The sequence below is a fragment of the Protopterus annectens genome, chromosome 2.part0 (genome assembly GCF_019279795.1).
Source record: "Protopterus annectens isolate FY-2018-M chromosome 2.part0, PAN1.0, whole genome shotgun sequence".
Lineage (NCBI taxonomy): Eukaryota > Metazoa > Chordata > Ceratodontiformes > Protopteridae > Protopterus > Protopterus annectens.
In genome coordinates this window covers 1,789,162,828-1,789,186,546 of record NC_056728.1, presented here as the reverse complement: position 1 = coordinate 1,789,186,546, position 23,719 = coordinate 1,789,162,828, and the positions used below count along the sequence as shown (strand labels likewise).

Sequence of the window (23,719 nt, the reverse complement as noted above, 5' to 3'; positions counted from 1 at the left end):
GATGAGGGTCTAAAGACACCATGGGTGGAAGTAGACCTGTCCACATTAGGAGGCTCAACACTCACAGTGGCTTCGGTGGCTGTAGTCTGGGTATGGGCCGAGGTACCTGCAGTCTCGGTTACAGAGGACACCGCCAAAGAAGTGTCGTCGGTAGTCAGGGGCTGCGTAGGAGTCTCGCTGAGAACCGGACCACGTGTAGCCAGTTTTGGCGTGGTGTCGGTTGAGACCGCGGGCCTCATGTGTCGGTCTTTGTCCTTGCGTTTTTTGGACAAAACGGTAGTTGGAGTATCCGACGACATTTTATAATCAAAGGCTTTACCAAAAAAGTGCTGGGCGAACTCCGCCCAACGCTTAATAGTGCGTTTATTGAAAGTAGCGCAAAAGCAACAGGCCGAGACGTCGTGGTCTGGGCCTAAATAAGGTATGCAAAGGGAATGGAAATCCTTATGCGGTATTTGCTTCCCACAAAAAATACAATTGTTAACTTTGTCTGCCATCGGTCTGAGGCAAGAAAAGTTTCCCCAACGGGGTATACTTAGCTTTAAAGACGACTTCGGTTTCCAATTTTTCGTAATTTCAGGAGCTGGCCGACCGGCACTTGCGAACTGCTTCTGCTTCGGGCACCGCGCGGCAAAAACGACTAAAGAAAATGGTGTCGGCTGTGTCTTGTTTACCCCTGTCGCACTGATGTCAGGAAAGAAAGCGACAACCGACGCCGGACCTAGACTTTGGAATTCGGCCGACCGAGGACCCGCCTGACGCAGAAAACCCATCGGTGATTACTGCAGCTGTATGCACGATGAACATCAGGCAGCCACACTTTGTTACGTATTTAAAACATCTTAAGTTCACTCTAAAGTCTGTTTTGCAACAGAGAAAGCCTCATTATAAAATGTCTGCACAAACACAGCACGTACACAGGAAAAACTGCATACATGTTGTCATTAGTGTCTAGAATACAAAGCAGACGGCATATACACAAACTCAGACATCAAGTACCGTGCAAGCAAGACAGAGGTCTACAAAAATACACACAATAGTAAACTTGCTTATAACAACCTAATCTGTTTTAGCATACTGTAATCAGTCCACAAGAAAAGAGGAGACCATAGAAACAAGTTTCTAAAGATAGAAAAAACAAAGGAAACGATAGATTAATCCAACAAAAAAAATTTACGAAAAACAAGCACATGTAAAACAAGGTATAAAGTGGGTAGAAGGGCATGCAATGCTCAGAGTTAAGAAACAGTTAACTACGCCTCCCATAGGCTCGAGTCAGTCTTCTGCTCTTGTGCAAATGTCTACTTTACAAAGGCTGAAAGCAGACAGAAAAAGAACAGTGTGCACACGAAGTTTGGGGAGAGGAGCAGCAACATTTTCCTCAGGCTAAATTACTACTTACCCCAACTCCAGAGTTTCCCATCAGTGGTGATTAGGAGGTTATGAGCAGCACAAGGCCCAGAAACAACTGTTCGTACAGTAATTCCAGACAGACAACTGTAACGGTGGGGACCCCAAAGGTTGTGGCCAAGATTGCGGTAGGCAGCTGCAAGGAAAGTTAAAATACACAGGTTAGTTGAGGTTCTACAGAAATTTTTTTTTTTATATATATATCTATTAAAATGAATCGTATCCCAAATCATCTTTACACTACTGGGAGGAAAAAAATCAGTTGCGTTAGTTGCACTCGCCATCACAGAAGATGCACTGCTACCGTAGCCTTAACTATATAGATTATGTCTCTGCCAAGGATACACCAGCCAAGACAAGTCGTCCAAAAGCATTCACTCCCCTCCCGGCACTCAGACTATGTCTGGAGCTCCTGTGTGGAGAAAACAGCAGCCTGGGCACCAAAATACTTGCCAACTTTGCCAAAAACAAGGAAGCTACTGTCATGAAAAAAAACATCATGGGATGGAGGAAGGATGCAGCTACTACAGCGACAGTCAGAATATTACATTAAGAGAAACTTACAACTGTACTACATTTATCACAAGTCACTGCTGCAGTAGCCTTATCCATATGGGTAGATAACCACAGCTTATGCAGGCTGGGAGACGGAAAGATTAGGATCCAGTAAGACCTGGAGAATAGTCGTAGCAAAGCTAGTTCAGAACTTTGAAAAGGAATCCAGTTGGCAATGCATTGAAAAGAATACGTAGAGAGGACCAAGTAGGTATCTCTTGACCTTCAAGTCCACCCTTTTCTAATATGCCATCACAAACAAGGCTCTAGTACAATGTGCCTTGATCCTGTCCAGAATACTTTTACCACAGTTGAAATATTAATGGGCAACCTTCTGGAAGCTGTCTGGGTGGACATGGCTTGCCCTTCCTGTCCCATCATAGGACATGTGCAGCTGGGCAGTTTCCCTGCAGGACTTGGTTCTGTCAAGATAATACCAAAGTTGCCTATGCACATCCACAGTATGGAGAAGCTGGCTTAAAAGTTCAGGGAGAAACGCAGGGAAAATGATGGCTCAATTACAAATAAACTCCAAAACTACTATTAGCACGTAGGAAGAATTTGTTCTTAAAATCTTGCCACTATGGAATACCAAAACAGGGTGCATCCGCCATGACAACCTGCAACTTAGATACTCCCTTGCAGATGTATCAGAGCAATAAGCAAAACAGTCTTCCAAATCATTAACCAAAAAACAGCCAAATGACCTGGTTCAAATGGAGACTGATTTAACCTTTCCAGCTAAAAGTTAAAATTCCAACACCATCACCTGTTTTTAGGGGTCAAATAAACCCATTTCAAGAACAGCTTAACAAAACTCTAAAAAAAGAGGATCCATGGGCAAACATGCTGAAATCGATGACAATGCACCTTACTGAAAGATCAAGAAAGGCCAAAGGCTAGTAAATTGCAAAGATATAGTAGCCCAAGTGGTATAAAATCATTGGTATCAGCTAGAAAATGTCTTCTCCTTTAGTACCCGCTGCTCAACTTCAGAAACAAGGTTGTGTGAATAGATCACATCTGAGAGGACAATTTTGTTAACTGTCCTTGGGCAGCTTCATAAGAAGGGAGCAAGTACATTTTTATCACACTTAACAGTTGTGACTGCTGGAGTAGATAAATGTTGCAGTACAGATTGTGATTTCTTGCCACCCAGAAGCCTGCGACTGGCCCAATTTCCAGTCTCTACATCACCCCCTAGCCAACAAATGCCCGAGGATGATGCCTGAACTTCTGGGTATAATACAGCAACAAGATGGATGACTTTATACCCTGTCTGGATGTCCAGATACAAGGTCATTCATTATCACCCTCAATGTATTTTTAAGCAGCATACAAGGAGTCTTGACAGCCAGAACAGCAGGACCTCCACAGATGCAGTTAGCAAGAGTAGTAATACACAAGTAAGGAGGAGAAGGGATGATGGATTTGGATGTTGGAGTCTCCTCCCTCCCTCACTTGCACCAAGCAAGGGGGGGGGGGGTAAAGGGTCAGATTTATTTCAGTCTGTTGACCAGGGAAGTCCACTGGGCCAAGAGCCCACTTTCAGTGGAGGCCCAGGGAGAAGAGCTCCGTTGACAGTGACAAGTCAATTAATAATAAACATGCACATAAGTCATGTAACATGGAGAATACAACTTAACAAGTATGAAGAGATAAACTACTAAATACATATAGAGTATCTGTGGTGATAGCAGATACTTTCAGTAAGCAGAGTAAATCTTAATAAAATGTTTACGAGGTAGGAGTTCTGCATTAATAAAATTATCAAAAATGGAGAAGGAAATATTAGTGATACCTACGCGGTATAGGCTATAGACTGGCTGTGGTAACAGCAAGCAAACAGCTTTGTAAGGAAGTCTAGCAGACAGGGTGTTCTGTAGTTGAACCGTTTCCAGGCATATGAATGTCAATATTTACATAGATTTGGTGAGCAGGTAACAAGGGTATAAAAGCAGTTCAGCAGTAGTTACTGAGTTTTGTATGTTAGGAGAACAGTAGGATGGAGGTGATGAGCATAACTGAGGGGTAGAATGTCGGTGTGGATACGGAAAGGCTAATGAGTTCAAGTGGGGAAAGAGCAGGGACAGATCCATTTAGAGGATAGGTAGGTTTGCAGGAGGGAATTGAAGTTGGAAGAGATTGGAGTATTTCGGAGAGAGGGGGTGGGTGGGAGTGAGTCCCATAGTTTGGCTAGAAGTATGGAAGTGGCCAGGGGGCTGGGAAGGTTTGTAGCCTTTTAGTAGGTTTTGGTTTGGAATACAAAGGGTTAAGATGGTGGAGACAGTGGGACAGCTGGCTGGCCTGAAGATAGGTTTGTGGGCTGTTGTGAGTTTTAGAAGTTTTAGGTAGTTTGGTACCTCTAGCCATTGTTGGGATTGGAGGAAGAGGCAATGATGGGGAGAGTTTGGGGGGTTTGTTTCAAATTTGCTTATTTTGTTGTAGCAGGACTCCAGTTTGGATTGTAGTCCCAGTTGGAAGTTGGTGAACAGGGGAGCACAGTACAAGACAGAGGGGAGAAGGCAGGTGGAGATCAGGGTTTTTCTGGTGTAGGTGGTGAGGTAGCGATTACTGTACAAGAGTCCTAATTTTTGTTTTTTTTTTTTACTGGCAGTTTGAATATGAATGTTGAATTTTAGGTACTCATCAATGATGACACCAAGCAGCTTTGTATGAGGTACAATTTTAAAGGGGTTGTTATTCTGGCTAAGTATAGTGCTAGAGAGAGCTTGTACTGCAATATGGACACACTCAAAAACATTTACAATTATGGAAGTGTGACTAATATATACTTCAGTGTTGCAGTACTGATTCTTGACAGGACTCACAAAGCTAGTGAAATGTGGTAGGAGAAGCTGCTGGCCCTTAGAAAATAAGGTTTTGCGTGATGGCTGTAGCAAACCATGTTTTAGTTCTTGAGGCAATGCCTAAACGTGTACACCTTTACAGAACACCAGAGTTCCAAGTGGCAGCTTCTAGGATGGCCAATATAGGAACTCTTGAGGAAGCCAGTTGTAGCTGGCCTATTCCTGGTAGAATGGGCTTTAACATTAACAGGAAGAGGTTTTCCATGGTAAATGTAACAGAACCTAATGCAAACAGCTATCCACGTGGACACGGTTTGTTTGGATATAGGTTTGCCCTCTCTCCCCACGGAGAAGACATCAACAACTGCTCTGCCTGGGTGTTTTGTCTAAGTAATTCCCAATTTTCTAGCACGAAAATCAGATACCAGGTAGGAAATGGGCTACTAGGTGGCCTCAAGTGAAATATCTCCTTTAAAAATTACTTCAGGCGGGGTTGAGAGCAAATGGGAGGGGAATGGGGTAGGTAGCTGATAAGGCAGAAACATGTACCTTTACTGCTACAAGAAAGGCCCTCGTTCTGCACCTTTCTGGTCTGATGTCTGTCTGAGGAGAGTTTGTGCTCTTGCTGTGGCACCAGATGGAGAAGATAGTCCATTTTCCTAGGCATGATTGCCTGGTGGTGGGTTTCCTCACCTAAAGAATGGCTAACACCTCAGAGGAGATGACATTTTCTGAAAGTCAATCCTCCAGGCTGTCAGTTTGAGTGCAAACAGGTGAGGGTGGAATTTTGAGCCCTTGGCATGGCTGAGATTACTTCCTGTGAAACAGGGTGGAATCTTATTTTGCTGAGGGTCAAAAGGAGGGGAAATTAGTGCTGGCTTGGCCAGTATTGGGCAATGAGATTGTACTTAACCTGTCTATATTTACCTTTATCAGTACCCCTGAGAATCGAGGATAATGGTGGAGAGGCATTGCACAAGAGTTTGGGGGGGGGGTTCCCCACCTGTTTATGTGCCACACTTACTGATGTAGTCTGTCCAGATATGTACAGTTCTTTGTTTCAAACTTTGTTGAAAGGCTTGAGTGCGTAGAGACAGCCAACAACTCTTTTTGGTGGATATGCACCTTCTGGGTGAGAATGCTGTTGCAGTGAATTTCTTTAAGGAACCACTGCGGCTTTCAAGAGTAGGTTTGCCAACAGGACTCATGAGTATGCAAGTCATGCACCTAAAAATCCTGAGAAACACTCTTGCCAAAATGTGTTGCTTTGGCAGCAGGCTGATGAGTAGTTTTGTCAGGAAAATTATTTTTTTTTCTACAGAAGGAAGGCATCTTGCTTCAGAGTCTTAAGACTCAGAGGAAGAATCTTTGCATGGGAAGTGAGAGACAGGGAGGTTTAGGGCGAAACCTACCTTCTAGAAGTAGTCCACTGTGACCTGTAAAAGGTTTAGAGAGTCTGTGTTAATCAGGGAAAAGCCACAGAACCACTCACCCAGGTAAATGTGAACTCCCTAGGGTTAAGCAGTGGTCTATTAGTGGAGCCTTAGCACTTGTTGAAAACTAGCACCAATAGACAGACCAAATGGTAAACAGAACTGGCAGTGCAAGCCTGCTGCTACAAACAGTAGTGTGCAATAGGGACATGACGTTAAGGGTCCTCTAGGTGTAAAGTAACTATGTATGCATCCAGAATGATCAAGGAGAGAAACCTTTGAAAAGTTATCAGTTTGAAAAAGAAATTAATCTTTAACCTTAACAAGTCCAAGACAGGCCTCCAGGTGCCTTGTTTTCTTGAGATTTGAAAATTTACTGAATAAAAACCTTTTCCTTCTTGATCTGGAGAAACACCATGCATGGATCCCTTAAGTAGGTCTAAAAGGAATGATGGCAAAAGACTCTAGCCTGCTCTTTGGGTGGTTTTGGTATGCCTAGAAAATGCAGAATTTCTCTGAAATGAAAATTAGCCCCTTTATGATTTGAAGGCCCCACTGGTCCTTGCTAATGGTTTTCCATTCTTGTAGGAAGAAAGTTAGCCTTACGGCCAGAGAGTAGGAGGGGGAACGTAGCACAAGAAAGCCTCCCCTTGTCCTGTCGGGGGGGGGGGGGGCAAGGCTTGGAAGGGTAGATCCTATTACACCTAGATGAAGATAAAACTCACTATTTTAGATTTCCATTTTTGTCCAATGTAGCCAACAACTTTTCAGCTGGGTATCCAAACAAACTCCTCGTTTGTAGCAGCATCCAGAAGCTCTGCCTTGACCTAGTCAGCGAGTGGTCGAGTCCTCAGCTGTGCATGTCTGCAAATGACTGAGCCAGTGACAACTGCTATGCATGATGCATCTAGTACATAACTGCTTTATTTAGAAAGTGGGTATGTACTCACCTTAATGATCCATCTGTGTTGGTTATCTTCATTTATCCTTGACAGATGGATTATGTTCCAAACACAGAACAGACTTTGCCATTACTACAGCTCACACCAACCAAAAAAAAGTTCTGCACCTTCAATCTGAGGTAAGTAAACATACAAGCCATGTATACATTTTATATATATATATATATATATATATATTCTACATACATACACACATACATATATATGTATACTTCCCTGACGCCAGTGCGCCAGGGATATAAAAAGATGCAGCACACACCATTTTCTCCAATTTTTCTTGCCCCAAATGTCAGGTGCCCCCAAAAAGGGTAGGCTAAAAAAACATAACTTATAAAAGCATGCACTAAAACAATACCTTCATCTACAAGCAAATACACCACATAGGTTGTATAGGATAGAGAAGTACAGATAAGTCCCAGCAAAGAAAGGGAGGTGGTGGGTGGGTAACCTGGACTGCAACAATGAATACACTAACATCTACATTTATGGTAGGTACACAACTGTACTATGTTCATAGTGTTTCACTGTTGCAGTCATTACACTTGGGTTGAATCCCAAAGCTGAGGTTGGGCGGCTGGGTCTAAAAAGAATTAGGTGTGGCTATAAGGCCCTGCAAAACTGCAATGGCAAAGCCTGCTCTGGATATACAGTAAAGAGGCAAGTGGTAGTGCTTAGTAAAAGTGTGCACTGAAGTCCAAGTTGCAGCCTCCAAAATATCCTTGGTTGGTACTCCCCTGAGGAAGGTTGCTGAAGTGGCTGCTGCCCTGGTAGAATGTGGTCTAATGCCCTTAGGCACCGATTTGCCATGTTGTGAATAGCAGAAATGAATGCAGTGTCCTATCCATTTTGAAATATAAGATAGTCTTTTCCTTGTGATCCTGCAACATATGCCACTAAAAGTTGCTTAGTCTTTCTGAAAGGTTTAGTTTTATCCAAGTAGAAGCGTAGCAGTTTGTGTATGTCCAAAGAATGCAGAAGTCTCTCCTTTTATTCTGCGGGTTTGGGTAAAAAGTAGGAAATGAATGGTTTGGTTAAGAGCCACACTGGACACTACCTTAGGCATAAATGTTGGGTTTGTCCTTAGAGAAACCCTGTCCGGATGGAAGGTAATAAAAGGTTCCACAGCCATTAATGCCTGTAACTGAGACTTTTCTTGCTGAAGGTATTGCTAGGAGCAGAGCTGTTTCCATAAGAATTTTATCTCAGCTGTATTGGCTGGTTCAAAAGGAGGCAGTGTGAATTTTTCCAAGACAAAATTGAGGTCCCATGCAGGTATTGGTACTCTCCTTGGAGGTCTTATGTTTTTGGCCCCTCTGAGGAACTGCCTAAACAAAAGATGTGAAAAAAAAGGTGGGTCTGTATTGTAATGAGCTGAAATGGCAGAGGCATGGATCTTAATTGATGAGGATAGGCCTTTGTCCAGCATCTCAGTTAGATATTGTAAAATCTGAGGAATATTTGGAACAAGCGTGTGAACTCCTTGTGCCTGGTTCCAAGCACAGAATCTTCCATTTTTCTGCATAAGATTTTCTGGTGCTGGGCCTACTGGCCTCCAAAATAACATCCATAACTGCTTTACAGAGAAGCGTATTCTGAATGGTTACAGTATCCGCTATGCAGCTAGATTTAGAGTTCCGAGTTAGCTGTGCAGGATCTGATTGTTTTGTTGGGTCAGTAAATGAGGAATTTGAGGCAATGTCCAGGCAGGGCCTTGGGATAAGCTCCTTAGGATTGGGTACCAGTGGTGGCGTGGCGAATCCGGGGCTATCAGTATCATTTGTGGCTTCTAGTCTGACCTTTAGGAGTACCTTGGGGAGGAGAGGCAGTGGAGGAAAGGCATATACTGTAAGGTTGTTCCAGCTGAATGACAAGGCATCCACTTTCCATGCTTGTTTTTGATCAGAGATTCTAGATGGCAGTTGTGAGGGGAGGCAAAAAGATCTATGCCTGGGCATCCCCATTTCCTTATGCTGAAGATTTGTGGATCTAGTTTCCATTCGTGAGGGACCATGAGGTTTATGCTTAGTCTGCCAGAGCATTTGTTTTTCCTGGCAGGAATTGTGCTTGCAGGTGTACGTGGTAGGTCAATGCTGTGTTCCACAAAATCATGGCTGGTCTGCAGAGGGGGTAGGAATGTGTGCCCCCCTGCTTGTTTATGTACCACATGACTGTGGGGTTGCACCCCTGCTTGTTTATGTACCACATTACTGTGGGGTTGTCAGTCTTTATCAGCAGCTGTCCTGGATGAAGTAGGTCCTTGAAGGCTGTCAGGGCATTTTGTACAGCTAGCATCTCTGATTGATGTGTAGATGCCTTTGGCTTGGGGACCATGCGCCCTGAATAAATTTTTCTGCCATGTGGGCCCCCAGGCATAATCTGATGCATCTGTTACTGTTTGCCTGGCTGTGGTAAAGTGAATGGCTGTCCCTTGTGGTGAAAGGCCTGTGCCCACCATCAAAACTCCTGTTGCAGGCAGGGAATGAGTGAAATTAATGATTCCAGGCTGTGGCAATGTTGAGTACAAACACTTTTTAGGTACCATTGTAGTTTCCTCGTATGCAGTCTTGCATATAGAATTAGCAGAAGGCAGGAGGCCATGTAGCCCAGAGCCTGCAGAATTTTTCTTGCAGATAACTGGGTCTTTGTTGCCATGCTTTCGAAGTAAGAAGTCAGTTGCCTTTGTTTGCCTGGCGTGAGATAAGCCATCTGGGCAGTTGTATTTAAGCTTGCACCCAGGAATATTATCTCTTGAGAGGGTACTAGTTTTGATTTTTCGTTTACTGTGTACCCTAGGCAAATTAGTAATCTTTTTACAAACGCCAGATGCTTTAGTAGAATGTCTTTGGTCTCTGCTTGAATAAGGCAGTCGCCCCAAGTAGGGATATATTTGAATTTCTCTGTCTGCAAAAAGCAATTACTGGTGCCAGGCATTTTGTGAAGAGCCTGGGCGCAGTAGATAAGCCAAAGGGCAGTGCAGAGAATTGGTAGTGCATTGAGCCAGCTATGAATCGGAGGTATCTTCTGCAAGATTGTCTGATTGGGACATGCAGGTATGCCTCTGAGGTCCAAAGTTACAAGCCAAGTCTTCTTGCCTAGCATGGGCAGAATCTGCTGCAGTGTAAAAATTTTGAATTTCGGAACGTCCAGAAAAGTATTTAGAATAGACCGGTCAGAGAATTGGTCTCCATGCTTTGTCCTTTCTTGGTATTAAGAAAAGTCGAGTAAAATCCTTGCCCCTGCTATTACTGTGGCACTGGCTGAAGAGCCCTCATGTCTATGAGAGATGAAACTTGGTTTTGTGCCTCTGCCCACTGATAGTGTGGCAGGGCTGGCATACCTTTTGCCTTTGGAAGGGTGTGAAAGTGGAACCTGTAGCCCTGAGAGACTACGTTTAAGACCCATTTGTCCTGGGTGATGTGCCAATTTTGAGAGAAAAGTGCTAGCTTTCCCCCTAAGGGTGCTGCCAAAAGATAAATGCTTGGCATTGGCAGAGGGAAGTCATTGGGACTGTTTTCTATATGGCTATGATTAGTCTTCTCTGCTTTTGGAGGTAGAAGCACCCCATTGTTTGGGCCTGTATGAGCCCTGGGGCTGTTGTCTGCCTCTTAGGGCATCTGTATCCGCCTCTTTGTGGCCTGTCTGACATGGGAAAACACAAATTCTTAGAAGGCCAGTTCCTGCTAAATCTGGGTGGCTGTACCTGTAAGAAATCCTTCACTGTCTGCATAGATTTAGCTTTATCCTCCATTTTCATCAACACCTCTTCTGCCTTAACACCAAAGTATTATGCTGTAATGGAGCATCCAATAATTTTGCTTTAACATGATCCGGCAGAGTCTGTTCCTTTAACCAAGCCTGCCTTCTAATGACAGAACCTGTTACAGCGGCCCTGCAAGAAGCTTCCCAAGTTAATCATAACCACATTGCAAAGTACGTTTTCCCACTTGTTCAGCTGCATGCAATAAATCCTGCAATTCCTTGTTCTCAGAACATTCAGAATTTGTCAACATTTTCTGTTTAAACAGAGACATTAAGTATTGCTGACATTTAAGCATATGAAACTGACAATTTAACACCCTTACAGCCAAGTAGCAAAGTGTAAACTATTTTCCCCCCATCAGTCCAGTGCCCTAGAATCTCTATCCGAGGGGACAGGGTTTTTTGCAGTAGCAGCCTTGACCCCTTTGGGACCCTGAAAAATAGTTTCTCGGTCAGCAGCAGGGTTTTTATATAGAAATTTATGAGAAGCTGGAACCCTGTAGTATCTGTCTGGCTTAACAGGTGCAGGAGGTCAAGAGTCTGGAGACAGGCCGGACTATGAAAATACATCTACAATGTCTAGAACAGGTGGAATAGCAAGAGGTCTGTGCTGAGGTAGTAAAAGAAAGTCTCTGAGCCTTTCCTTAGAATCTGAATAATCTTGGCTCTCCCAGTGAAATGCTCCCTCATGGTATGCAGGGTTTCCCCAAATGAGTTATCCTCAGGGGGAGAAGTTGAAGGAATAGATTCTTCAGCATCAGAATCCCCATAGGGAGGAATAAAGTATCCCTGTTCTGAAGAGGAGTCAGAGGAAAGGGAAACCTGATCAGAGGAATCATATTCAGTGTCTTGCCTAGGCCTCTTATCGGGGGGGGGGATGGGAACCCCTGATTAAAGTAATTAGGTCTTCAAGAAGACAAAAAACTGGAACAGCGAACAACTAATAACCAAAACCAAGCGACACTGTCTGTTCCAATTGGACTCGCAAAAACACCAGCACTTCGTGAATCAAATAAAAACGAATTTTATTACCACACACAATATATCCAGTTAAGCACTTTCATCAAGTAAAGACTTCATCAGAACTACCTTAGACAAACAATTCTCCATTTAAACAAAATATTTAACATCACATGACATTCCTCCTATTAATCCTTAAAGTGCTAGTGTATTTTATAAATCCTCCTTTTCCATGAAACATGTAGCAACCTTACAGTGCTAAGACATACATTCTTATGCAGTTCCTGCCTTTTAAATAACAAATAAAAACATTTATACAGCAACTACAACAGATTAACTATACTTTAATGATAAAAAAACAATTGACTTCATTAAAACATTTAAAAATCATTTAAAAAGTTGATTCATTTGCAAGTTGATCTTCCACTTACATACCATCTAAGATGGGCTTAATTGATATCTGCTCATTTAATCCAGGATATGTAGAAGCATTCAATTTTATTTGCCACCTGACTTCCTTGTCACTTATTTTCTTTTTAATATCACCTCCCCTTGTGTTCATTTTAATAACTTCCAGTATTCCAAATTTAAATGCCGAACATGTAACATTATCTTTTAAGTGTTTCCATAGGGCGTTATTGTAGTCTTCATTTTTAATACTGTATGTGTGATCATAAATCCTATTCCTTAAACACCGGGTGGTCATACCCACGTAAAAACATGGGCAACTGTCACAGGTGGCCAAATAAACTATATTTGTTGTCCTACAATTCCCCCTCTGATATTGAATTCTAGTTTTATTGTAATTAAAAAGCACCATTTCATCCTTGTCTACAATGTACTTACATTGTTTGCAAGTGCCACACTTTGTGGTACCACATCTCCCTCCAATCTCCGTATCCTTTCCAACTTTCCTTTCCAGCAGTACCTTCATATTGTTGCCCTTTCTAGAAACAAAATGTGGCTCATCCCCCACTATTCTGAACACCCTGTCGTCCACCTTTAAAGTGTTCCAATTGTGTTGGATAATTCTCTTTACATCTCTACTAAAGTTGCTGTGTTGCAATACACAAGCCATACCATATTTGTTAAATGATCCTTCTTGGTCACTACAGACTCTATCCCCCTCTAATTGTTTGGCCAAACCCACTCCTAGTAAGGGTTTGTATTTCTTACCCCATTGATTTCTAACATATCCAGTGACATCCACTATCATATCAATCGGGTAACCCCTGTCCTTGAAAAATGTAGTTATTTTTTCAAATTCGTGATCTACATCTTCCTCTTCAGAAGTCATCCTGGCCGCCCGAATGCACTGACCCTTAATAATACTCTTTTTTTGGGCCCAAGGATGATTACTGGAAAAGTGGAAATAGGAATTACTGAATGTGTTTTTCCTAAAAATGTTAGATTTAAATTTTCCATCCTTCAAGGTGATTTGTACATCCAAATAGGGTATGGTTTCATGATGTTTGTTCATAGTGAATTTGAAGTGTTCACTACACGAATTCAAATGTTCATGAAACTTATCTAAAAGATCTAAGTCACCCTTCCACAATATAAAAATATAGTCTAAAAAACGAAAATAACAGGAAATATGTTGGTACCAATGGGTGTTGAAAACATATTCCTTTTCCCAATCGAATACTACAAGGTTGGCATAAATGGGGGCACACGCTGCCCCCATAGCCACTCCCTTCTCCTGTTTGTAGTATTCTCCTTCATACCAAATATAATTGTGGGTTAATACCACTTCCATGAATCCCATAATCAGTAATGTTTTATCCCAAGAAATTGTTTTAGACCACGTGATGCTGTCCTGTAATCTCTGCAAACCTTCTCTAGGTATATTGGAAAAGAGATCAATTACATCTATGGTCACCAACCAATTTACCCCTTGGGCTAGTCCGGGTACCAACCTTCCCAGAAAATCCCAAGAATCCACTACTAGGTGTGGAATTTTCTTGACTAATGGTTTCAACCACCTATCTATGACTTTACCAAAGGGGAAGGTCTTGGACTGGCTCTCAGAAATAATAGGCCTAAAGGGTGGGTTCCCTGAGATCTTTATGAATTTTTGGGATACCCACAATAGTACTAATAATGGGATATCTCACCTTGAGAAATTGATATAAATTAGTGTCTATCCTACCATCCATCAAGAGGTCCTCCAGGTGCAGAACTATTTTGTGGTGCCCTATGTTGACCTTATTCACTGAGGAAACACTATACTTTCCGGACTGTAACAAGATACCATTAATCTTGTTCCTATATTCCTGGGTGGGGTATAAAACCACCCCCCCACCTTTGTCCGGTTTCATAACCCGGATATCCACATTTCCTTGTAATTCTCTCAATGCACCGGATTCTTCCTTTGTTAAGTTATAACTACTTATATTATTCTTTTTACTGTACTTGTAAATTTCATCCAAAATCAATTTCTCAAAAGTACCTAATAAGTGGTTTAACAGTGGAGTGTAAGTACTTTTTATATGAAATTCTTTATCTTGCTTTCTCGTAGCACCTTCAAATTTAACTTTCAAATTCAATTTTCTGATGTATTTCTTATCAATAATACTATCTACCACATTGAATTTAGCACAGGGGATGAACTTCATCCCCTTAGATAGTAGGGTGAAGTGTTCTTTCCTAAGGGGCACATCAGTGTAGTTGTAAATAAAGAAGTTCTCAAAGGAACAAGTAATATCATCAACCCTGATAATCTCATTAGTTGTAACTTCTCGAACACATTTTGTTACTTCTCTAACACATTTCTTTACTTGGTGACCCTTCCCCTTAGATGGTAGTCCCCCCCCTGGTCTGCTTTGCCTTGTTTGGTGGTCCTCCCATACTTCTCCCCCTAAAAAATCATAGTTGTTGTTATTGTGGTTGTTAGGTGTTCGGTTATTGAACCTACCCCCACCCCTTTTATATCCATCTCGAATATGCATGGTGTTGTACTTATTATCCACCCTACCATTTGTCCTATCCGGTTGTCTGTTTTTAGAAAAATTATATGGTTTGTACCCCTTCCTAGTCGTGTCCTTTTCCCATCTGTATGCCTCTCCTTTGTTGTACTGTTCTAGATCTCTATTTAATTTCCTACACTTTCTTTCAAACTGTTTAGTGGTGATACTCCCTACCCAGTTGAATTGTGTATCATATAGAGATTCAAATTCATCAAATAATACATCATGAATAATGCTGTTATTTAAATCATCCATTTCAGCCAACAACGTACATATTCTATTGTCATTACAACTAATAATGTACTCCATAAAAGTAAAACCAAACCCGTCAAACATTTTATTACATTCACTTTTATTTTTATCATTCATTACTATCCCCATAGGGATTTTGAAAAACCGCAACCCCATAGGGACCACACCACTGTCCAAACATTTCTTTAGGTAGTTGTTATCCAACTGCAGAGTCTTGAGTGTTTTCAACTTCTTCCCAAATGCTACAATTAAATCTTTTAGTGTGCTATCACCACTCCGGACGCCTTCTTTATTCAAAGTATAGCCACCGTTAGGTTTAAGATAATCATTAAAGTCAAATTGCCCTTCCACAAAGTTGTTATATTCGGCCCGCCCTTTAACTCTAAAGCTTTGTTGAACAACGGGCTTTTTTACAGTACCTGCACCCTTTTCAAGTGCCGTGAAGGCGTAGGTCCTCTTCGGCACTGTTCGTTTCGGTCGCGCACCGGTTTTAATGAAATCCACCTCCGATCCGTTCCTATCACCTCCAGAACCATTTCTGAGTATGGAATTGTGCTCCGGTCGGGATCCATGAGAGGCTGGGCCCTCCAGTTCATCACGACTCATCCGAACGCTCCTACCATCCTTCTGATCTCCATTACGGCCCTCGAAACGCGTCGACGTCACTGACCTGTTGTGGCCTACCGCAGGGTTAGGTTGTGTCATCAGGTCTATCAACCTTGTTAACTCTCCTCGCATGATAGCCATTTCGGACTGAAGCCCCCTGATCTCGTCTCTTCGGGGGGAAAAAATAGAAGGTAACTCATCAAGAGAGTCCATGATTGTAATACAACCAAGAAGACAAAAAGCTGGAACAGCGAACAACTAATAACCAAAGCCAAGCGACACTGTCTGTTCCAATTGGACTCCCAAAAACACCAGCACTTCGTGAATCAAATAAAAACGAATTTTATTACCACACACAATGTATCCAGTTAAGCGCTTTCATCAAGTAAAGACTTCATCAGAACTACCTTATAGACAAACAATTCTCCATTTAAACAAAATATTTAACATCACATGACATTCCTCCTATAGATCCTTAAAGTGCTAGTGTCTTTTATATATCCTCCTTTTCCATGAAACATATAGCAACCATACAGTGCTAAGACATACATTCTTATGCAGTTCCTGCCTTTTAAATAACAAATAAAAACATTTATACAGCAACTACAACATAAGGCGTTATTGTAGTCTTCATTTTTAATACTGTATGTGTGATCATAAATCCTATTCCTTAAACAGAGTAGAGTCTGTAGTGACCAAGAAGGATCATTTAACAAATATGGTATGGCTTGTGTATTGCAACACAGCAACTTTAGTAGAGATGTAAAGTGTGTGGTAATAAAAATTCGTTTTTATTTGATTCACGAAGTGCTGGTGTTTTTGGGAGTCCAATTGGAACAGACAGTAATTAGGTCTTCAGCCATTTTGAGCATCTGTTTTCTTAGGCATGGAAGTCTGTCCTGGAGAATGCTGTACTCGTTTCCTTGTCTTTAAAACTGTTTTAGTCTTTGTTGCTGAAGTTGGATTGCTATAAAGCTGTGTAGGTCTGAAAACACCCTCAAAAGCAGATGCCTGCTCAGCAGCTCCGGACCCATCTGAGGGATTAGTTTCCGAAGGCCCAGTACCTTGAGTACCCAGTGGCCTAGCTGTCTCCACGAGGGAATCTGAGGCGGCCTGTGGCTCTGAGGTAGCGGGTGTCAGGGGCTGCGAAAGCGCCTCAATGAGAACCGGCAAACCGGCGACTGGCCTAGAAGAGGCTTAGTCCGTTTTGGACCTCGGATGCCTGTCCTTTTCTTTTTCCTTGCACTTTTCATGAACTCCGGTCGTCGGCTGTTACGACAGCATTATGTAGTTAAACCTTCGGCCAAAGTAATGAAAATCAAAATCGTACCGATACTTAATAGTGCGTTGGTTAAATCTAGCATAAAACGGACGACTAGCAACGTCATGGTCAGGGCTTAGGCAAGGAATACAGTAAGAATGAAAATCCTTATGAGGTATTTGCTTCCCACAAGAAATACAATTAACTTTTTCTGACTCCGGTCTGGAGCAGTTTCCATAACAGGGTACTTAGCTTTATAGAAGACTTTGGATCTAAAATTCAAATTCGAAAATCTCAGGAGTCTGCCGACCAGCACTTGCGAAATGCTTTTGGTTCGGGCACCGCGTGGCAAGAAAAGACTGAAGAAAATGGCATCAGCTGCATCTTTTATACCCTTGGCGCACTGACGTCAGGGAAGAGGCAACAGCAACTGACGCCGGACCAGGACTTTGGAATTCAGGCCGACTGCGGGTAGCCTGCCAGCAGGATAACCCAAGTGTAATGACTGCAACAGTGAAACACTATGAACACCCTTAGCTATCAAAGGACCTGGGAGGGAAGGCATAGAGAAGACCGGAGGGCCAATCGTGAACTAGAGCGTCCCTGGGTGTTACCCCATCCGGGGGAATAAGGGTAAAGTAGCTGCTGCATTTGGCATTGAGGGGGCTGGCAAATAGATTGCAGAAAGCCTAACCCCAATCTGCAGAAAATCCGTTCCGCAACATGTTCTTTCAGGGACCACTCGTGAGGCAACAGAATAGCTCTGCTCAGCCTAGTCTGCAATCACGTTGGACTTCCTCAGAATGTGCATTGCCACTAGAAAGCGCTGGTAAGATGTTGCCCACTGCCACACTCTAAGAGCCTCTCTGCAAAGGGGATACGTCCTGGTTCCTCCCAGTTTGCTCAGATACCAGACCACAGACACGTTGTCCGAGTGGATTGCAAAAAGAGGAAGAAAGTTGTGAAGTGCTTGCAACACTAATAGCACCGCTCTCGTCTCCAAGATATTGATATGCAAATGGATCCTAGTGCTCCTGCCACATGCCTTGGACAGTCCTGCCGAGATAATGCCCCCCCCACCCACCCGATCTGGGAGGCATCCGTGGTCAGAGTGGCAATCTTGAAAGAATGAAAGGTATACCAGTGTTGAGATTGCTGGTCTGAAGTCACCAGCACAGATTCTGCTTGCACCTGTCGGTTATTACAATAAGATGGGAGAGAGGAAGGTGCTGAAGAGACCATTGGGCAAAAAGTAGCCACTGAAGAATCCTCATGTGAAGGACTGCAAGAGGGACTAGCAGAACCATGGCAGCCATGGTACCCAACAGCTGGAGGACCACTTTCGCCTTGACCTTCAATGGTAGTAGAGCATAGACTTGTTGCTGTAAAACATGAATTCTCTCTTCTGGCAGGAAAACCTTCATGAGCACGGTGTCTAATTTGGCGCCGATAAAAGGTGACATGCTGTGAGGGCAACAAAGCAGAATTTTCCCAATTCAAGGTGATTCCCAGACTTTGGCACAGTGCAATAGTTGGCGTCCCTGGTCTGTAGTAGTAGATGCCTGGTGATGGCAGACAGGAGCCAGTTGTCCAGGTACGGAAACACTTGGAATCCCATACGTCTCAAGTGAGCTGTTACCACTGCCGTGCATTTGGTGAACACCCTGGGGGCTGTGGTGAGACCAAAGGGCAGGGCGCAAAACTGTAAATGACTGGCTCCCAGCCAGAAGCATAGGTGACCTCTGGATGCCCTGTCCATTTTTTTATATGGTAGTAAGCATCCTTGAGGTCGATGGAGCACATCCACACATCTTTCCCTAATAACGGGAGAATTGACTAACGTGTCCATGCGGAACTTGGACTTCTCTACATGAAGGTAGAAACAGGCTGAGATCCAAAATGGGTCTCCGGTCCCCTGTTCTTTTCAGCACCAAAAAGAATCTGGAGTAAGTCCCTAATCCTACTTGGTCTGAGGGAACAGGCTAGATGGCTCCTTTTAACAGCGACTTTTGAACTTCCAAGTTTGCGGAATACCTTTGACTGGGTGGAATGTCTGGGATTCTTTTGTTTGGAGAAGGAGATGAAAGAAAGGTAATGTGATAACCTCTGGAGATCATCTCTAACACCCACTCATCTTGGATGATGTCTCGCCAGGCTTCTGGGTATAGAGAAATGTGACCACCGACTGGCTCCAGAGATGCGCAGTCGGGCCCCCTCTCAGGAATGCTGGTAGGGGGAGCCACGAAAGGAATCACGGTCCTCCTGGTTACGTGGGCCTCCCCTGCCTCTAGGGTGGCGTCTACCTGAATTTCCACCCCCTCCTCTGGCTCTGGAGGGGGCATCACTGTGCGTTGTGAAAAAACCTCTGATTTTCTGAACATTTCCCACCCTTCTTGCCCTTGGGATAAAGTCTAGAAGGCATGGAAAAACAGACTCCCACGGCAGACAGGGTTTTTCCTTCCTGCTCGCACCTAGTCAGTATCCTTCACCTTGGTTCCAAATAAGGATGAACCATCAAAGGGCATGTTGGTGAAGGTAGACTTGAAAGCCTCTGCGAAGTTGCACAGACACATCCAGGAAATGTCTCCTAAGAGAAACTCAGAAACCTGCAACCCTGCTCGCTCCATCGGCTGTGTAGGAGATCAGCCTCATGATGGAGTTGGCAATAGAATTTAGTGTAGACATCTGTGCATTGACTGTGCCACAGCATCAGAAACTTTACCCTGTAGAGAATCTCCCAACTCCTTTAGGAGATCTCTTTGGAGCAGTGTAAAATGCGCTAAGTAGTTCAGCGACCGCAGTGTAAAGGCCGCTGAAGAGAACACATGCTTCCAATACCTGTCCATAGCCCTGGACTCCTTGTTAGGGGGATGGACAGTAGATGAAGTTTCTGCAAGTTCCTTCTTGGTGGCTGCTGCTACCATGGCATCTACTGGAACGCCTTTTGAAAGAAATTCTCCATCAGGGGGAGCGGATAAAAACTTGCTGGGTCTCCTAGGGACCGGTTCCAAAGTGTCCGGAGTTTCCCACACCTTTCGACAAACGAGGTCCAGGAGTTCGAACAGGGGAAAACCCAAGAGGCGGAAGGTTGGGAACCAAAGGCCTTCAGGAACACAGACTCCACCTCAGAAGGGTCTTTAGATGGCCAGTCGCCTCTTAGTATTTCCAAGATATCTGAAGAGATGGTCAGAAGACTACTTAGGGGACCCCTCTGATTCCTCAAGGTCGGTGTAAGATGCGAGAGACTCGACTTGGGAGTCAATGTGCTTCCTCTTGCACACTTTCTGGGTGGCTCCTCAGGTAAAAAACCCGGGGAGGCTTCAGAAACCTGGGGATCACTCATGGAGGTATCCCAAGGCCTTAGGTCTCCTCTGTCCCTAGATAGAGGATGATCCGATACAGATATCGGTGCTGGAGGGGGAAGAGTGCCGGTACCATAGGATGCAGCTGACGACCGGGCCAGCACACTCCTCGTGACCTCGAAGGCAGATCCCCCCGGCTTTAAAGGTAATGCAGAAGACAACCTCGAAGCCTAGGAAATAAGGGCCGAAGCCGATGTCAGGTCCATGCTCACCTGAGCCAAAGTGCCGAGGAAGGTTCGGAGCCGAAAAAGATTGACCAGATATCGCCCTCTTGGAGAGCTGTGGTCCTTGGACCCCATGGACAGCACCGACTGGGTCTGAGCGGAGATCGGATGAGAGGCGCCAGAAGGGGCAACTGGAGCCGATCGAGGCATCAGACGGAACCAACAGCTCTGGCTCTGAAGAAAAGTCGAGGAAGAAAAGCCAAAGATGAAGGGGGAATGGGCTCCCGAGCAAATTGAGCCAGAGCCAAAAGCAATTTAGCCAGCACCAATGACTGAAGCAGTTTCTTCACCATTCTATCATCATCGGAAAGTGTCCTGGAGGATCTAGAGGACATGGTCAGGGATCTGGATCTCCCTATAGAGGGAGACCTACGAGTAGGGGAAGGAAGGAAGGAAGAACCGGATGAAATGCCTGCAATGCTAACAGCATCGCTCAGTTCCAGAACGCTGGTGTGTGTTGGCCTCCAAATCAGATTGTACTATGTATGTATTCTACCCATGTTCCAAATGTCAGCTGTTCCAAATGTCAGCTGTACACCACAAATCTATTAATTACCTTTATTTTTAAAATTAATATTTTTTTTGTTAGTTTTCTCCACTATAACCGTTTATGCGCCGCATACCACTGTAAACATATGTCTCTTGTAACTTGTGTGTATACTCATCCTGTCTAAATAACTAAATGTGTCTAATTTTTCTTTGTGGAGCTTTTCTCCCCGGGCCTCTGCTGAAAAAGGGCCTTTTCAGCTCAGTCACCCCTGGTTAATAAATTTAAAATAAATAAAACACTCACGGAAACACAAAAGGCCAACCGACCCAAAATTTTATAGCAGAAAAAGACAAATCCAGTAAAAAGTCAAATCTGGTTAAATCGACACAATCGGTTATCACAATAAGGCTAACAGCAATAAGAAAAGCACTTCACACGAAGTTAAAAACTGCTAACAAGCAGAATAAAAAACGAAATGACTGCCACGGCCAACCAAAAGAAACTTCTGACTGAAGATGCAAGCCAATGAGATCTGGGGAATGTGCGCATGCATCATGAGATACCTATTAGCCACGAGCCAATCAGAAGTTTACAGGCATTCTAAGCGGCAGAGTCAGAGCAGAGGATTGGCTCCGAACCCACACAATAATGGAGGCGAGATAAGACTACATAACATTACTTTTTTTGGTGTTTGCATAAATGGAGAGTGGAGCAGAGGGGACATGGGATCCACAATAAACACGGGTGAGCGAGTCCTCAGCATGTAGGATGTGTGCTAGGCATGGGATCCAATGACTTTGGATCTGTAATCTTGGTAGGATTGGATGACTCAATAGGATCCATACTTTGTCTTTCTGAATCAGATGATTTGCAAAATTTTCTATGCTGGCTCAGAGAAGTTGAGACTTTGGAAGCCAATGTTTCCTGTGCTCCAAAGAACTTTTGAAGATTTACTGTAGGTTTGCCCCCGAAGAGGATGAAGATGAAGGTAGAAGCAATCCCGTAAGGACAAGCTTGTTACGTCTGACTTTTTTTTTTTTTTTTTTTTTTTTTTTTTAAAGCTATGGCTCTACAATACAGCCCTGCCTGCACAAATTACACAGTCCTTAAGTGAGCTGCTCCTAAGCAATAAATGCACCCCTTGGGGGCATCTGAGTTAAGGATTTTATGCCCACAGGAAGTGCATTTCTTAAAACCTGTTGGCTTATCAGCCATGACAGAACAAACCTATCAATGGTAATAAAGAATACACTGTTTAAAAAAGCAGAAATTAAAACAGAAATACTACTAAAAATGGACAAGCTTTAGTTTGTATTAAAACAGAAGTCCAGACGCTGAAAACTGGAGAAACTAAGAGGTTTAAAAATATACATCTCAAGTATAACGCACTATAAAGAGAAAGAAAAATTGGCTGAATGGAATTAAAGCACGTTACCATATAGGTAAGCTTTAACGCTGAAAGAGAAGATTCTACTTCTATGCTTGATGGAGGCAAATGAGATAGAGGTATTTGGGATGGACTAGGACACAATGGGTCTGGGGGGAGGCTGAAGAGATGGATCCAAAGCCTGTAGTATGCAGTAGAGTAGGATCAGAGGATCAGATCCGTAACCCATATGTTGAGGAAGAATGAAAAGGAAATCAGATCCCTCACTATGCCATACTATTAAAAATGCATTAAAAAAAATTAACTAAAACTACCCAAAACAAAAAAATTCAGAACCATCCTCCATTCATCTATGCAAGGTACTTAAAACCCAGTCAGAAGAAACAATACAGCCCACTAATTCATGGAAAACTATTCCAAATAGTATACCTGGATGTCTGGTGTGCGTGATACATAAAATTATCTTGAACGATAGACTCATCACTAAAACTGGTCTCCCAAACCAACCTCAAAATATTTCATTTATCAAACCCCAACATAGTCCACATAAATGCCCATAAATTAATACACTACAGAATATATACACATGCACATTTTTTACATTCACACATCCTCCTAATCTACAAAATGATTTTACTCTGCAATCCAAGTGTCACTTTAAAAATGAAAGTTACACAATTCTTCCTAAAATCTGTTCATGAATTAACATGCAAATCTAGAAATCTAAACTGCTCTATAATCTATTCTGCACAACTCCAGAATCAGAAGCACAAATGAAAAGCATTAAGTTCTAAAAGAAGCAATGAATTCTAAATATGCAAGGCCCAATTAAAATGACATGCCTTAAAACTTATACAACGACCCCCCCTATTAATATTCTAAAACATGCACGCTGACCAGAGTTATAGTAATGGAAAAAGGTCCGGTCGCCCAGACTTTTTCCATTAGTATAACTCTTTTTACAGCAACAAAGAATGCAAGATCTCCGTTGCTTTTTACACACAGTCTCACTATGTTAAACATAGCGAGACACTTTGTAAAAAGCAACGGAGATCTTGCGTTCTCCGCTGCTTTTTTCAAAACTGTCTTACTATGTTAAATGGGTTTAACATAGCGAGACAGCTTTAAAAAAGCAACGGAGATTCACCATTGATTTTTTAAAAGCAATCTCGCTATATTAAACACCTTTAACATAGCGAGACTGTTTGTAAAAAGCAACAGAGATCTTGCTTTCTCCATTGCTTCCGCCCACAGCTATGATGTACTGTGTAAGCATACA

At 43.0% G+C, this 23,719-nt stretch overlaps 1 protein-coding gene across 1 annotated transcript in view; it reads right to left on the bottom strand.

Moving 5' to 3' along the window:
- Positions 1–23,719, bottom strand: part of RCC2 (regulator of chromosome condensation 2) — a 1,536,688-nt gene that overhangs the window by 1,164,792 nt on the left and 348,177 nt on the right. The window contains exon 4 of the mRNA XM_044061821.1: positions 1,403–1,546. Coding sequence (XP_043917756.1) covers positions 1,403–1,546 — 144 coding nt within the window. The remainder of the gene's footprint in view (positions 1–1,402; positions 1,547–23,719) is intronic.